Source organism: Rhineura floridana, chromosome 3, assembly GCF_030035675.1.
Source record: "Rhineura floridana isolate rRhiFlo1 chromosome 3, rRhiFlo1.hap2, whole genome shotgun sequence".
Taxonomy (NCBI): domain Eukaryota; kingdom Metazoa; phylum Chordata; class Lepidosauria; order Squamata; family Rhineuridae; genus Rhineura; species Rhineura floridana.
In genome coordinates this window covers 79517657-79533971 of record NC_084482.1, presented here as the reverse complement: position 1 = coordinate 79533971, position 16315 = coordinate 79517657, and the positions used below count along the sequence as shown (strand labels likewise).

The 16315-nt window shown below is 44.7% G+C and overlaps 1 protein-coding gene across 2 annotated transcripts in view; it reads right to left on the bottom strand.

Annotated features, from left to right (window-relative positions):
• Positions 1–1041: 1041 nt before the first annotated feature.
• The window catches only part of HMMR (hyaluronan mediated motility receptor), a 35835-nt gene continuing 20561 nt past the window's right edge, over positions 1042–16315 (bottom strand). For both annotated transcript variants that reach the window (XM_061616765.1, XM_061616767.1), the window contains 7 exons: positions 15895–16011; positions 14827–14985; positions 12333–12479; positions 10154–10253; positions 9623–9799; positions 1919–2081; positions 1042–1203 (listed from right to left, as the gene is read on the bottom strand). In XM_061616765.1, coding sequence (XP_061472749.1) covers positions 1169–1203; positions 1919–2081; positions 9623–9799; positions 10154–10253; positions 12333–12479; positions 14827–14985; positions 15895–16011 — 898 coding nt within the window. In that variant the 3' untranslated portion in view covers positions 1042–1168. The remainder of the gene's footprint in view (positions 1204–1918; positions 2082–9622; positions 9800–10153; positions 10254–12332; positions 12480–14826; positions 14986–15894; positions 16012–16315) is intronic.

The window sequence follows — 16315 nt, the reverse complement described above, 5'->3', positions numbered from 1 at the left end:
ATAGGTCCCTGGGAGAAACTATACTCAACAGACCTGAAAAACAGAGTTAGCCAATGTGCAAGTCCTCTCCCCAGCCCTATTTCAGGATCTTTTTTAGAAGTTTATTTTTATTTCATCCTAGGTCAGTGTGAAATATGGAACAGCAAGCCCACAAAAATGGTAAGAATTAAACACTTGGATTGAGTGCCATGAGTAGAATTCAAATCGCAACATGCTCTCTCCCCCTAGAGGAAATAGGAGAGGGGGAGTAAAGAGAAGGGATTGCTAAATCCTCCTTCTGTATTCAGCCCCAGAAGGTTGGGAAATCCTCTGGAACACTGTGGGTAGGATGGAGAGTTGCAGATGGAAAATGATCTCAGCAAAAACTGCCTTCTATATTCATGAAAGGACTGAGATCCAGCAGATGTTCCCACAGAAAGGAAGAGAAAGAGCCCTTCTATATACAGAATGCAATAGATGCAACCCCATGATTCCTGGGCTCCTTCAGTCAGAATATAAATTGAATAAACATTAGGAGCTTCAGAAGACAATTCACGTCATGTTATTGGTAATAAAGCTTATCCTCCACTATAAGACCCTGTTTGGTCTTTTGCTCATTGTTGGTCTCGGTATCATGTACCAGGTGAGTTTTATGCAGAAGAACAAAAAGTGCACGACCTGGGGAAAAGTCTTCCTTTTATTAATACCTCTCGCATTCTACCTTTTCTCTACAGAGAAGCCCTAGATCAATGACAGGAATACATATTTTGAATGACAGTATTGTGCTGGAATAAGTATTGGACTTGGTAGAAGCAGCTTAAGAGTCACCTGATTTGTATAAGCAGAAGAAAAAAATACATAATTAAGCAGCATTTGATTTGCAAGCTTGAGAAAGAACTTTAAGTATTTCAAATGGTAGTTTGATTTAAAAATAAAAAAAACACCCTACAAATGTATTTTAACTTTCACTGGCAAAATATCTAACTGTACCCTGCTGCTACATCAAGTGTCAGTGTAAAGGTCAGTTTCTTTCTAAGCAAACACAAAGACCATTTAAAAGTAGATAGTTAATAGTTGCTTTAATTTCAGGAGATTTTTAAAAAATAAAAGTCTAATGACACTATCCAGCTGAATCATATGACCATAAAACAATCCTTGAATCTTCAACATGTAAATTTGCTTCTGTTTGTCAGTAGAGTTCCAATTGGGTTTTGTTTCTGTTACCTATTGTACAGAAAAGATAAAGTAAGTTGCTTGAAAAAGGCTTATTAGTAACTGCCTATTTGTGCAGTGCAGACAGAAGTAATGCTTGGTAAACTCAGGATGGAGAAGAAAAATATAGACTATTCCTAAACAGTTCTGTATAAGCTTCTAACCCGGGGGGAACCTTTCAGGATCTAGCTTCACAGGCCAAATTTGGCAGATGGGCAAGGGTGCCTACCTGACATCACAACATCAGGTGATTGGGCACTTTGCAGTCAAAAGCACCACATGCAGCCCAGGCATCAGGTGCATGAGGGTGTTCCTGTAGAGATCCAGCTGGCTTGAGCTCTACTGCTCATCAGTTGGTACAGCTAAAGCCTGTTTTCTGTTGCCAATGCAAAATCAGGAGTGCACTTTAAGGCTTGCAATTGTACATTGGCAGCTGCATCTCTACCTGCCCCACACCTCGCATCACATATGATGTGAGATGGGGAGCAGATAGGTGTAGTTTGGTGAAAACTAATCTGCCAGCTAAATATGAACCCATAGGATAGAGGATCCCTATCCCTGCTCAAAGAAATTGCTTGTACTTCTGTTTTTTGTTCATTTTAATATAGTGTTCATTGCTTAATAAAAGTAATTAAAGATTAATGAAAATAAAAGTTTATTAGATCGTGCATAAAAACATTTCAGAAATTTGAGGGATTTCAACTGGGGTGTATTTGTGAAGACTCACTTTCTTTAAACGGAGTTTTTGGATCAACATTTTCCTTAGTGGAATGCTGAAATGCTTTAGAAGGATCAAATCGCTTAACACCTTGAATTTCATTCATTTGCTCCTGGAGCTCTCCTTGAATTTTCTTTTCCTTTGCTAGTTGAGAGCGCAGCCTTGATACCTCCTAAGGAACAGAAGCCTTCAGTGTAAGAAAAGCTGTGACTACTGTGACAATGACATGAAAGTGTGTAAATAAATTCAGTTAGACTTCAACATCTGTGCCTTAATAGCGACTCAATTCAGTGGCCTAAAAAGTACACCAGTTTAAAAATTAGCTCACGGATTGTGTAGGTACAAAAATCTTGATCGTATGGAATTAGTTTTATTATAACAGGATCCTTGGAAAAAGATTCCTGAAAAATGGTTTTTCTACTTAAGTCACAAGTCCCATTCCATTAGGCAGAACAATAGGAAAAATCTCTTTTAACTTTATCTGCTAAGAAATTAAGCTCCTGGCTTGCCTCACCTTACACTGGTCCAGTTTGCATATCACATTAAGCCATATTTAAAACATAACTATGGTTTAACTGTGCTGGTGCGAAGTCCAGCTTCTCATGATGTCCAAGCCTGAGTTGGCAATTTGTTTCTCTGCAAACAAATCATGAGCACTAAGCCAAGAACAAACCTTGGTTACTGCTCATGGTTTGTACCTCTCCAGACAAATCGCAACCTGAGGCCAGACTCTAGATTGTTTCAGGCAGTACAACAAGAAGAGGAGCTGAGCAACAACTTTTCAGCAGTATGCATCAACACATTACCGATTCACATTAAACCATAGTTTGTGTTTAACTATGATTTAATCTGATGTGTGGGCAACTGTCATGGACAAGTACACTGGCTAAAAATCCATGAGGGCTTATCAGTTTTGGTATAAACACTTAAGAAATTGGGATCATACACCATTCTAGGACAGATTCAGAATCTTGGTTGTGAATATTTATTATTTCTTAAATATCAAAAAGCATATGTTCAGTTTTTAAAACGACTAAACTCAATGATTCTAACTGGGTTTCTTTGGTTATTCTTCATCTTTCTCTATATGCCATATACCACATGTCTCCTCAAACTAAACAGTGGCCCACAGACTGGAGGCATTCTATATACATCCCAATTCCAAAGAAAGGGGATCCCAGGGAATGCAGTAATTATCAAACTATTGCCTTAATATTCCTGCATTTTAGTATTTAATATGCATTCAATATTTGTTTAATTATGTCTTAACTTTTGTATAATTAATCTTATTTTAACTGATGATATGTGGTTTTAATTGTATGTTACTGGTTTTGTTTGTTGTAAACCGCCCAGAGAGCTTCGGCTATGGGGCGGTATATAAATTTAATAAATAAATAAATAAATAAATACAGTGAGGAACATTTCCCATTACAGAGCTTGGGTTGTCAGTTAATGTTGAAATTAACTGTGTTTGGCTTTAGAACCAAACACATGAAAAAACGGAAATTCTTACCATGAATTTCTATTCCCGGGGGTTCCTGGAGGACAGTCATTGGCCTTGGGAATGGCGCCTCCCTCTGGGTGAGCAGGCAGGGTCCATTTCCAATGACTTCACCCTGGGGGAGGGGCCATCCCACTCTCTCCAGACCGGCTGGACAAGCAAGATCACCCTTTTGCCCCCACCCCCAGATCACCTGAGTCAAGTGTCACAGTCCATCCTTCCGACGTTTCCTGATTTGAACAGAAACTGAAGAGAGGAGTAGAAATTGCCTGGAAATCCCCCGGTGGCCCCAACTACCACCCCACATGTAGGGCGCTAGCAGAAGCCACTAATCCCCAACCTGCATAGACCGAACACCCCGGAATGAAGTGGCAGGGACTGTCATCCAGGAACCCCCGGGAATAGAAATTCATGGTAAGAATTTCTGTTTTCCCCCGGAGGTTCCTGGAGGCCAGTTATTGGCCTTGGGACATACCAGAGACCTTAAACAGGGTGGGATTCTGGTAATGCAGGTCACATCTTAACCACCCTCTGCAAGACTCTCCGCCCGAAGGCTGCATCGGCAGAGGCCCACAAATCAACTTTATAGTGTCTAGTGAATGTGTGAACAGAAGCCCATGTTGCTGCCCTACAAATATCTAGTATAGGAAAGCTACCCTTGTATGCTGCTGATGTAGAAGCCCCCCTCAAAGAATGTGCTGTGAAACCCCCTGGGGAGATTTCCCCAAAGACTGGTAGGCTTGAACTATTGCCTCCTTAAGCCAGTGGGAAATTGAGGAGGAGGTAGCCTAATCTCCTTGGGAGGTCCCTCCAAAAGATACAAACAGTGCTTCTGATTTTCTAAACCTTGATGTCCTGTCCAGGTAGAAATGCAGAGCCCTACGCACACCCAGTGTGCCATGCCTTCTCCTTAGGGAAAGAAGGATTTGGGCAAAATGACGGCAAAACCACCTCCTGAGCCCTGTGAAAGAATGAGTTGATTTTAGGAATGAAGGAGGGGTCTGTCCTCAAGACCAGCCTATCCATGTGAAAGATATACAACTGAGCATCAGAAGAGAGAGCCCCAAGCTCTGACACCAGCCAAGCAGAGGTAATTGCCACCAGGAACACCGCCTTCAGGGTTAGTAACTTTAAGCTACACGTGGCTAGTGGTTCAAAAGGAGGACCCATGAGCGCTGTAAGGACCCAGTTCAGGTTTCATGAGGGGAAACGATGGACCACCAGGGGATTACTCAGGCCCACCCTCCTGATAAACTGTTTAAAGAGTAGATGTGAAGAAACTTAAAAATCTCCCCTGCATCCTAAAACACTGCTAATGGCTGCTGCCTGTCATTTAATTGTGTTGGTGCTAAAACCCTTGCCCAAACCTGACTGCAGAAACCCCAGGAAATCTCTCTCGCCTGACACCAGATAAGGAAGGCCCGCCATGTAGAACAGTATGCCTGGTTAGTTGAAGCCTTTCTGGAGGCCAAAAAGTATCCAACACAGCCCCTGAAAAACCCAGCTCCTTCAACCAGAGCCTCTCAACCACCATGCTGTCAGTTAAAAGAGTTCTGGCCTGGGATGAACCACTGGGCCCTGCCTCAACAGGTCCTCCCTTTGAGGCAGCGTCCATGGTCTCCTTGAGGCCAAGTGCATTATTTCCGGAAACCATGGCCTTCTTGCCTTCTTGGCAAAAGGGTGCTAGATTGAAGGGGGGAAAGGCATACAGTAGACCCTCCAGCCAATCCACCACTAAGGCATCCACTCCCTGTGTCCCCTGGGTCTGATACCAAGAGAAGAACCAGACTACCTGGGCATTGCAAGCGTCTGCAAAGGGGTCAATGATCGGGCAACCAAAACACTTGGTCACCTGGTGAAAAACCTCCAGATGCAACTGCCACGCCAAGGTGGAGATCGTGGTCTGACTGAGCCAGTCCACCTTCACATTCTGAAGTCCCGCCACGTGTTCCGCCTGCAGTGACAGCAGGTGTAGCTCTGCCCAGCTGAAGATATGCAGTGCCTCTTCCATCAGAGTCCTCGACCTGGTCCCTCCCTGATGATTGAGATATGCTGTTGAAGAAGCGTTGTTGGTCCGAACAAGAACATGGTAGCCCCGGATGTGCGGAGCAAAAGTCAGCAAAGCTAGCCTCACTGCCCAAAGCTCTAGCCAATTGATGCTTCATTTGGTTTCGCTGGTCGACCACATACCTTGAGCCACATGTGTCTCCAAGCGTGGAGATCCGTCGTCACCACTTTGTGAACTAGGGAGTGTAGACTCACCCCCTGTGTCAGTCTATGGGAGTCCAGCCACCACCTCAATTGTCGGCGTAGGGTTGGCGAAACTGATATCAACATGTGTTTCGACTGGGAGATCTGGAGTTGAAAATGAATTAACCCTTGGAGTAGCGGGCAGGAGTGGAACCGGGACCAGTTTATTAAGTCCTGACAGGATACCACCATGCTTTGTAGCTTGGCCAAGGTCATCAAGTCTGCTGACTCCGGTGCAACCACCTTCTGTGCTAGAGTCTGAATCTTGGAGACCCTCTCTTTGTTGAGCCAGATCCGAAAGTTTGTCTATCACCACCCCCAGATGCAAAATCATAGCACCAAGATGCTCTTGTCCACATATACCACAAACCCATGCCTCTGAAGGCACTCCAGAGTGGTTTCCACATCCTTCTGGCACTGAACTCTTGACGGTGCCCTGACCAGTAGGTTGTCTAGATAAGGGTGCACCCTCACCCCCAGAGTTCTCAGATGTGCCACCAGAGCCACCAGGACCTTTGTGAAAACCCTGGGGGAGGAGGTGAGCCCAAAGGGAAGAGCTCTGTACTGAAAATGGCTCTGACCATAGCAGAAGCACAGGAATCTTCTGTGCTCACTGTGGATAGGGATATGAAGATAGGCCTCTGACACCATCCAGTTGTTCTGAGTGATGGCCTCCGAGATGGACTTCAGAGTTTCCATCCGGAAGTGTTTGTAGGCCACCTTCTTGTTGAACCACTTGAGATTGAGTATCGCTCTGGTACTCCCATTTTTTTTCAAAACTAGAAAGAAAATGGAATACACCCCCTTCCCCTGTTCCTGACTCAGGACAGGTTCTATTGCTTGTATTGCCAATAGGTGACTGATGGGCGCTGTAAAGTTCTGATGTTTGTGTGGATTCCTGGACCTTGGTGTGGCTATGAATCTCTCCCTTGGTTGTTTGGAGAACTCCAAGGAGTGTCCGTAAGAAAGTTTTGAGAACCTATCTGTCTGTTGTTTCTGCCCCCACTGCCTGTACTTGCGGTAGTCCTTCTTGGCATTTGGGAGGGCTTTCTGTTCTTGTTTCCACCAGCACCTTATCCAGAGGGTCCCCAAATAACCTGGACCCGTTAAAGGGGTAACTTGCCAAACGACTCTGGGAGCCCGGATCCACCTCCCAGCTTTGTAGCCAGTTGTTGCAACATGCTACTGTGCTGGCAGCCATTGCTCTAGCATTGAACTGCAGGGCATCCCTGGAAGCACCTGCTTGAAAGGCTGATGCTATAGATTTTCTTCAGCCCGTCCTTAATGTCTTTGGGAACATCCTCTCTGGACACGAGCTCCTCTGCCCAGAGCATGCAAGCCCTTGCCATCACCGATGTAGCTGCAGAAGCCCAGAATGCAGCTGCCTCTGCTTCAAAGTCCCTTCTCAGTGCCACTTCCATACACTTGTCGCAAGAGTCTCTGGGGCCCGCTTCTCCCTCCGACGGGATGACAGATGATGAAGATAAGGCAGCCACAGTTGGATCCACAGCTGGAGTTCTAAACTGTTCCAGCACTGACTGGGAAGGAGTAGTGGTCGTCGACAAGCCTGTGTGTCAGTTTATGTTTTGTGGGATTCACCCATTCCTGCTTCCACAAAACATGAAAGGAATCCAGAAAGGGAAGGCTGGCCATTCGTGGTTGACCCTCCGGAAAAGCAGATCTGGAACCTTTTGAAGTAGAGGGTGTTGACATTTCCAGGTTCTTCTCATTTTCTTTCGGAAGTTCCAGGATCCACCTGGCCTTAGCTACTAAGGGTGGAAAAAATTCAGCCTGGAAAAGCCTGCCCTTGGAAGGTGGGGCTTCCAGCTCTTCCTCTGGAAGTTCCCCCTCTTCCGTCCTCTGAAGAATACTGCCCCTCTGAATCTGAAAGTAGCCCCAAAGCAGTCACCACTGCCTTACTATGTCTCCTTTTCCTAACCCCTTTCCTCTTGGTTTTGTGTTTAGACTTAGAAGAGCATTTGTGGCCCTTGCCATGGCTTTTCTTCGGCTCTGGGGATGACTGGGAAGATGAGGGGGCAAATGGTGGGAGGAGGAGAAGGAAACTGGAGAAGGGGACCTCACTCATCTCCTCTTTGCCTGAGCCCTCTTCTGAGAAGGCTTCCTCTTTTCACAAGGGGGGGGGCATTGGGCCATAAGGAACCTATTCCCTATACTTCCTTGGCCACTATGCCCTTTACACGATGCAGGAATATAGGGAACTCCTGTTCCCCTGGGAAAGGCAAAAAACCTGCACTTGCCCCCTCCATTTGCTGGTTGCACATTTTTGGCGCCAAAACCTGGCCACGCCCCTCCTCGATAAGGCTGTGGCTGGAGGCCTAGAACTGCCTCCTCCGTGCGTTGCGACCCCACCCAATCCTATGGTGAGGGGAGAGGGCTCATAAAGCCGCTCTTTCCGCTGCTGAGAAATTGAGCTTCTCCGCTCAACGTGCGGTGGGGCAGAAGTCTCATCGGTGCAGCAGCAGCTGCCACTTGTCCAGGTAGCGGTTGCGCCTCTGCGAGGGAGATGCGTCACGCTGCAAAAAGCCTCCCTCCTCGCGCCGATGTGCCTAAGTGAATCCCTGCCTAAGCACTAAGCTAAGGATGGCTGGCGGGGGGGGAGGAAGGGAGGGCAGAAGAAGAAAGAAAGAAATGAGAAAAGGGTGAAGTTTTAAAACTGAAACTGTTCAGCTCAGCAGGACCCAACCGAACGCTGCAGCAGGCAGGGCCGGTCTGGAGAGTGGGATGGCCCTCCCCCAAGGTGAAGTCATCGGAAGTGGACCCTGCTTGCTGACCCAGAGGGAGGCGCCATTCCCAAGGCCACTGACTGGCCTCCAGGAACCTCCGGGGATTCTAGAATTCATTATTCAAAACAATGATTCAACTAGGTAGAGCAGCTAGACAAATAAAATATGTAGCCTATCCCCAATAACACTAGCCCATATCCTCCCATTCAGTGCTGTTCAAACCTCTTGAGGGTAGGATGAGTTTCAGGAATGAGAAAGAGGCAAGAGCCCCATTTTTCCCTTCCCCACACTCCCAAGTACTAAAGGGCTACCTGGAGGATTTTATAGCTATATAGCAGGTGGGAGACCGTTCTTCACTGGGCATCCTCCTCCCAACTCTAATCCTCCCCTTTCAGTAGTCAGGGACTTGAGAGGTCAATTCTTTTCCCCCCCTCTACTCCTCCCCCACCCTTTTTTGTTTTTGTTTTAATTGACAAGAACATTCTGCACTTCAAACTTCTCTCAACCACAGAACTTGAAATGGTAGACTCATAATCTCCCCAACTTCTGGTTTCTTTATATCCTTTTCAACCCCCTCTACAGAGGCAGAGTCATCAGTGCTCTGTCATTTGACAAGAACTAGTCAGCAGTTTTGTTCTTGAATGGCATTTTCTTTCAATTCACAAGTTTTATTTCATTTTTAGCCTAGGGCACAGGGCTGTGGAGTCGGTATGTCAAACCTTCGACTCTGACTCCTCTATTTTTCTACTGTCTGACTCAGACTTTGACTCCTTCATAAATGGCAAATATATATGTTAATATTAATTTTATTTTGAAGTCGGAGTCAGTACATTTCTACCGACTCCGACTCCACCCAAAATTGCTTCCGACTCCACGACTCCGATTCCACAGCCCTGCTAGGGCAGGATACACCAAATATTAGATAGTTCCACTAAAAAAACACTAATTTGGACAAACATTAGTACAGCAACTACTTCTTACTTACAGTCAGTGGCCCAATATGTCAAGAAGCCACATTAAAAAGCCTGGCTTAAGTTTTTAGTTGGTGCTGAAAACTAATTCAGTTCTTTATACTGTAGGTATCTCTCTCCCTCCCCCGAATATATAGAAGTCACTACTTGATTTTTTATGTGGCCTCATTTTCCTTCCAAGCCAACAGGCACTCAGCCACCAGAGTCTGTACCATTCCTTGCCATAGAAATGCTGCATATAACAAACCTGCTTTAGTTGGGCATTCTCATCTTTCAGTTTCACTACATGTTTGATTTTCTGCTTCTGGTTTTGATGTCCCAGCAGCTTTGCATATGCATCACTAAGTTTGTTCAGCTCTTCTTGGGCGGCACCATTCTCATTCAAAAGGGCATTCTTCTCTGCCTCATATGCATCAAGTTGTTTCTGAAATGTGACATTTAACATGCACTCAACTACATGATAAGCACATCAATATACAAATCCAACATCATGCAAGCAAACTTCCTTTCCACCAAAGCTCTCCGTAAATTGCATGAGGGTCCCTCAACCCCCAGAGAAGATTCTGGGGGCACAGAGGGCAGCAGTGGGAAAGAAGGGGAACTGAATTCCCACTGCATGATGGAACTGCTCATACATGATCACTGTTTGATTTTATCCACAGATAGTAGTGTTTAAGGCAGTGGGAGTACCTAGAGAACAGTCAAAATGCCAACTTAAGTTTGATGTTTTTAGCAGTATCTAGACACTTAATGACTTTAAATCAGTGGTTGGACTAACCTGAAAAGGTTTAACTTTATTAAGCAGTTCTTCATACAGGATACGCCAGGTTTCCAAGTTCTCTCTACAATCAGCTTCAACTTTTTGTGCAATGGTTTTCCTAAGAAAACAGAGGTAATGCAGTTCAGTCTTCTGATTATGTCTGCTGAAGATTACCAGCTTACTGCTAGTTTCAGGTATTTTGATCCAATCACCTGATGTAAGACCCAAGAGAGACTATGGGCTCATCCAGACGACTGCAAAATGTGTGACACACCTGCTATGTGTGTTCATTATTTTTTGGTCGTCCAAATGATGTCTCGCGCTGTTATGCATTTTCGTGGGTTAAATCTGCTCCTTGCAATACCAGCAAAAATGTGATTTGCTGTTTAAAATCGGGAATCATCCGCTGTGCCTTCAGGAGGTAGGATGCAATACCGCGGACTTTACAGCTGATGGGCGGTACTTGGGCGTTTCCCCTTCTCCTCATTCCAGCCAATCACCTAACTGCACTTTTGTGCATGTGCAAGAATAAGCCTGGGAAAATTGAACCAATCATCGCAATGGTGGGGTGTTGGGGGGGGGTCTGCAACTACTGCGCAGATGCATTTTATTTTTTGCCAGCCTGCAAACTGGGCGGCCGCTCTGGGTGAGATCTGCAACGCACAGCAAGTGAGAAAGGGGCTGCTGGTCGGTTTCATGCCTGCCTCTGGAAAGCTTTGTCAATTTCATTCTACTTGGTGGGGTTTTTGTTTCAAATCAGTTCTCGGTGGGGTTTTTGTTTCAAATCAGTTCGCCGCAGGAAAAGGGAGGAGGGATGTGAGACACGTTTCTTGCTTTTTTGGAGAAGTAAGTGCAATTGCCAGTGTGTGTATCTCCTTAAATATCCATAAAGGCAGAAAAGCATACATTCCATAAAGGCAGAAAAGCATACATAAGCGTAATATCACATATAGAAACAAGAAAGCAAGCAGTCTTCAAATGGGTAGACCTGGTGGCCTGGTCTACCCATTGAAGTGCATAGACTTTCTGGACGCCTGGTCTACCCATTGAAATGCCAGATCTACTCACTGAAACGCATTGGCTGTTGTGACGCCAGGTTTACCCATTGAGACACATGGGCTTTTCTGCCCCCCAGTTCTACCTGTTGAAAGTAATGGGCATTCCCTGCCCTGCATATGAGTGGTTTGCTACAGTGTCCCCACCGCCCGGAACCATAGAGACTGGAGAAGCATAGAGCAAGAAACGTGTCAACCCCCCGCTCCTTCTCCCTTTCCTTCCCACAGTGAAATGATGTGAAGCAAAAACCCCAGCCAGTAGAATGAAATTGACAAAGCTTTCCAGAGGCAGGCGTGAAACCAACCAGCAGCCCCTTTCTTGTTTGTATTTGCGATATTACGCTTAAACGAATGTATGCTTTTCTGCCTTTATGGATATTTAACGAGATACACACGCTGGCAATTGCACTTATTTCTCTAAAAAAGCAAGAAACGTGTCACCCCCCTTCTCCCTTTCCTTCCCGCGGCGAAATGATTTGAAGCAAAAACCCCAGCGAGTAGAATGAAATTGACAAAGCTTTCCAGAGGCAGGCGTGAAACCGACCACCCCCCTCCTTCTCCCTTTCCTTCCATGGCGAGAACTCCTTTACAGCCATATTGTGCTTTGTTGCAAAGGGGGAGAGGAGCATACGTCATATTTTTGCTGACCAATTGGTTGATAGGGGGAGGTTTTAGAGGCGGAGCTTGGAAAAAGCGAAAAGAATGTAGGGGTCTTACTGCTGCGTGTGCAAAAAAGCATTTTTTTTAATTGGGAAAGAGCGAACTAAAAGGCAAAGTGAGGACTATCAGACCACAAACTGAATATGGAAACCGTGGATTACCCCGCTCCGTTTGGATAAGCCCTATGTAAGGACCATCAAGGTTTTCTTCCTGCTCTGCCCTCCTCCCATCTGGGATCCTTTTAAAGAAGGAACTACTGCCAGGGAGGTGGGCTGCCTGAGTTTACTCCTGCTCTCCAACATTTTGGGATGACAGTGGGGGATTAGCTGTTGTCTTTCAATAGGATGATAGAAATTGTTGGTATTTTGTTGTCATAATTTTTGTAAGCTATACTTTATTGCTTGAATTTTATATATTTGTTAATATTTGGAGAGCTTTTTTGGCCAGTAGGCAGCCTAGAAATGCTCACTAATGAAACTCACCTTTCTGTTTCAAGTTGTTTCTTGAACTCTTCGCTTTGCTCTTCAAGTCTTGCTTGCAGGTTAGCAATTTCCACAACACTAAACTCTTTTATTATTTTTATTTCTGCATCTTTCAATGCTACTTTTGTCTGAGCATCCAGGAGCATCCTAAATAGGGAGTAGGACAGAAGGAAGGGAATGAAAAACTATTTTCCCCATGTTGGATGATTCGTAAAATTTTAAACTGAAGAAGAAAGCATATAGATGAAGAAGGCTATGCGTCATGAGAGTAAAATACTGAAATCATTAACTAGATCCCTGGTCCATAGGATCAACTCCAGTATATGGTTTGCACACTGAGATGGAGTGAAGGGAGACTTTGAATTTTACACACTTCCCACCCTGTATCCATGCTCATCTTGATTGGGCCAAGACTGCTCACTCGGCAGTTAGGAAGCCCTCTGAAGCTGAATGAGCAGCCTATTCTGTCTAAACTTTGTGGTAGAGGGGCAATATTACAATTTATGATCTGGACTAGTGATGAACAACTATTTAGCCTAGACAGAGTCAGGAATCTGCCTGAACAAACACATGTAAATACCATCAAGCAATTATGGGTGTCCACGGGAATTTTTCCAAGGGGGCAAAGTAAATACTCCAAATAAATGTAACAAAGTCACATAACTAGCATCAGGGAAGAGGTCTAACCACTCCTGGTAGATCTGGTGGCCAAGTGGTGGCGAGCCAAGGTAGACCTGGCTTTTGAGAAACTTGTATTCCAAGTCTGCCCCTCTTTTGATTTTCAGTAGAAAGATCTACTGTCTAACCACAAGTGAAATTGGTAACCAGACAACTTCTTTTCTCTCACTGCTGAAATCCCAAGTTCTTTTGCTACTTCCTCCAGCCTCTAGTTAATTGCACTGTTGTTACAGTCAGCTTCACAATCCCCTCCCTGCTGCATTTCCCTAAGAACAGAACAAAATGCACACAGGACTACACTTCAGGGTTGACACATAGTACCTCCCCCACTCTCTTCAGAAAAATGAGTACAACACTAAGCTACTATTGAGGGCTGGCATAACTCACACTCTCAGCCACAGTCCTGTCCCCTGCAAAATGGGTATAAATGATACACGTTGTCTGCATTGGCATTAACAGAGAGTTTTTAAAATGTTTAGAACTAAGAAGAAAATCACTTTTTTAATATATAAAAAAGGCCTGAGATACAAAGCTTATGAACTACTGTCTTTTCTGTGACATTTTGTTTTGCATTGACACAGGCTGCTTTCACACACAGGGCTTATTGTGTCAATTTTGTGGATTAAAATGGGAACACTTCTGTGCTGATTTCTAAAATTCCTTCACACTGCAGTACCTGTTGCGTTAAGGAACAGCAGCTTTTTCAGCCGATATACCGGCATTTCAAGCCAGCTGTCTTTCACACGGCTGCAATGACCGTCTTGTTTTCAGCTCTCACCCATTATACACATGTGTACTGTAGTTCCCCACTGTGTAGGAGGTCTAAGATCGCATCCCGTCACCCTTTAACATCTGGCATTTTGTTTTAGTTGTATAGATACAGGGTGTGTGTGGGAAATGCTACACATGCCCACACCAGAATACCGGTACAATTTTCGTCAGGCAAGAACAAAACAATGTGCGCCCAAAGGGCAGGAACCCACTGCGTGCTCGGATGCCTGTTGAATGAGCAGCTGCAGCTAGTGAAAAACTCCCGCAATTTTCCAAGTTTGCAAACAGATTATTTCTGGGATTATTTATCACAAAAATTAGCACTAACCTTGCACTATATTCCACTAAAATTCCAGAACTAGCTTGTACATTGTGTGGAAGATCAAATATAATGCTCAAACTACCAGGTACGGAATAGTCAGACTAACAGAATGAAGTGCAGTGTGAAAGCAGCCATACTCCTCCACAGTCACAGCTTCAATTTCTAGATACCTGAATTGTTTTCTATGGGACACCACTCCACCAGGGAAGACCAACAGAAGAGGCTTAAAAACAAACTGAGAATCTAGATCACAGTGGGGAACATGTGGCTTCCAGTTATTACTGAACTACAACTCCCATCATCCCTGATCACTGGCCATGCTGGCTGGGGCTGATAGGAGTTGTAGTTCAGCAACATCTGGAGAGCCACCCATCCTTGCTCTAGAATTGATGTTTGTTTCTAGCCTTCTCTTTGTTTAATCAGCTAGATCTGCTTACCTAAATGTCAGCTGTTGCTATGACTTCATTCATTGGCTAAAAACAATGAAATGTGGGAGCAGGCTAGTTTCTCACAAAACACATGAGAATAGTGTGTATACATTTTGCCTCTTTATCTCGGGTTTTACAAATGCTAGAAACTTATTCTTTTCTATAAAAAGATGATTAATCTGGGATGGGGGACTGGCCCCCTTGCCCCCTCCCCACTGCAGACATCCATGAAAGCACTATGTAAAAATCTTCACTATCAGAACTAACAGGTGACATTTCTCAACGCTGCCCTTACCTTGCATATTCTTCCTTTGCTTTCTCTTTAGCATGCTGTACATCTTTCATCACTTGAGTCATGTGCTGAACAGTTTTGCTTGTCTCAAGCAATTTGTCCTGTAGGGTAGTTTTATCTTGTCCGAGGCGTGTAATTTCTTCAGCCACCAAAACTTTGTAACTAAGAAGAATTAAAATATTTACATTCCTGTTTGAGCTGGATGCTGTACTTTCAATGTCTCCCCATACCTATACCAAGTTTATCTGCTTTCAGCTCTTAACAGTCAATGTTTTACACACCATGCCCCTCCATTCCTGCAGCCATCTTCCCCCCCCCCAATGCATTGGATCACTTCCTCTTTCAGATTTCTCCTTGCCTACAAGTTAACAGTTTAATTGGGGGTCAGGGGCTTGTATTCCTTCATCTTTGCAAATTATCTGGACGTGGGCCATGTCGCTTCAGAGCTCTGGACAGCAGGCTTTGTGTCATAAGCGTGAATTAAAGTTTTTCCCAAGTGCCAATTCAAAAATGTCATTTGGACTTCAGCCAGAAAGTTAGAAATGAGGCAGTCACCTCATGGTTCCAACCAGATCCCACATCAGGAACGGGGAGCTTGCGGCCCTCCAGATGCTGCAGTACAATTTCAGTAATCCCTGACCATTGGCCATGCTACCTGGGGCAGACAGGAGAGTTAGAGTCCCAACAACCTCTGGAAAGAACTACAGTGGTGGAGCGAGTCTAACACTGCTGCTGCCATGCCTGCACTGTGCTGGCAGGAGCATCAAAATGGCTCTGTAACTTCACTGTGCTGTGGTCCTTACCCCTCTCCATCTTGATAACCAATCCAGAAGCCAAGGGCTCAACGCTGCCCCACCTCACTGACTATGTGTGTGTACACCATGCCTTTTGACTTTTTCCATGGGGAAAAGGAAAAAGGCTTCCCACCAATAGCTCCAGGTATTAAGGCCATCAGTGAAAAACAAATGTCAACTATGAAAGGGAGAAGGAAGAGGAGGGGAAGAGTACACCATTTATCCGAAACCAGAGCAGAAGTGAGGCCAACCACTTACTAACCAAAGCCTTACATACGTTTCAAATTCAGCAATGGTCTCTCCAAGCTTACACAGGGTATAGCTATGCTCTTCTTGCATCTTGACAATGGTACTGCTGTGTGATTCAACCACTCTGTCCAACTCAGCATTTTTCCTATAGAAAAAAACATGTTAAAAAGTAAATAAAAGTAGCTTTAGAAAAGCCCTAAAAGCTAGCCAAAACAACGTTAAATGACTGTGAGCCACTGCCTCCAAGTGGCAGTCTCCGAGTCCAATGTAACTTTCAATTTAAGCAGTGCAGTCCTTTTCAATTAAAAGTAATGTGCATGGTATGGATACATGTCAGTGGTAAGTCAGTTCTATTCCTGTTATAGACCTTGTCTAAAAATCAGTAAAGCCAATCTATTTGTGGTTGTTGTTACTGAGTATGTGGAAAGGTACCAGTAGAAACACAAAAG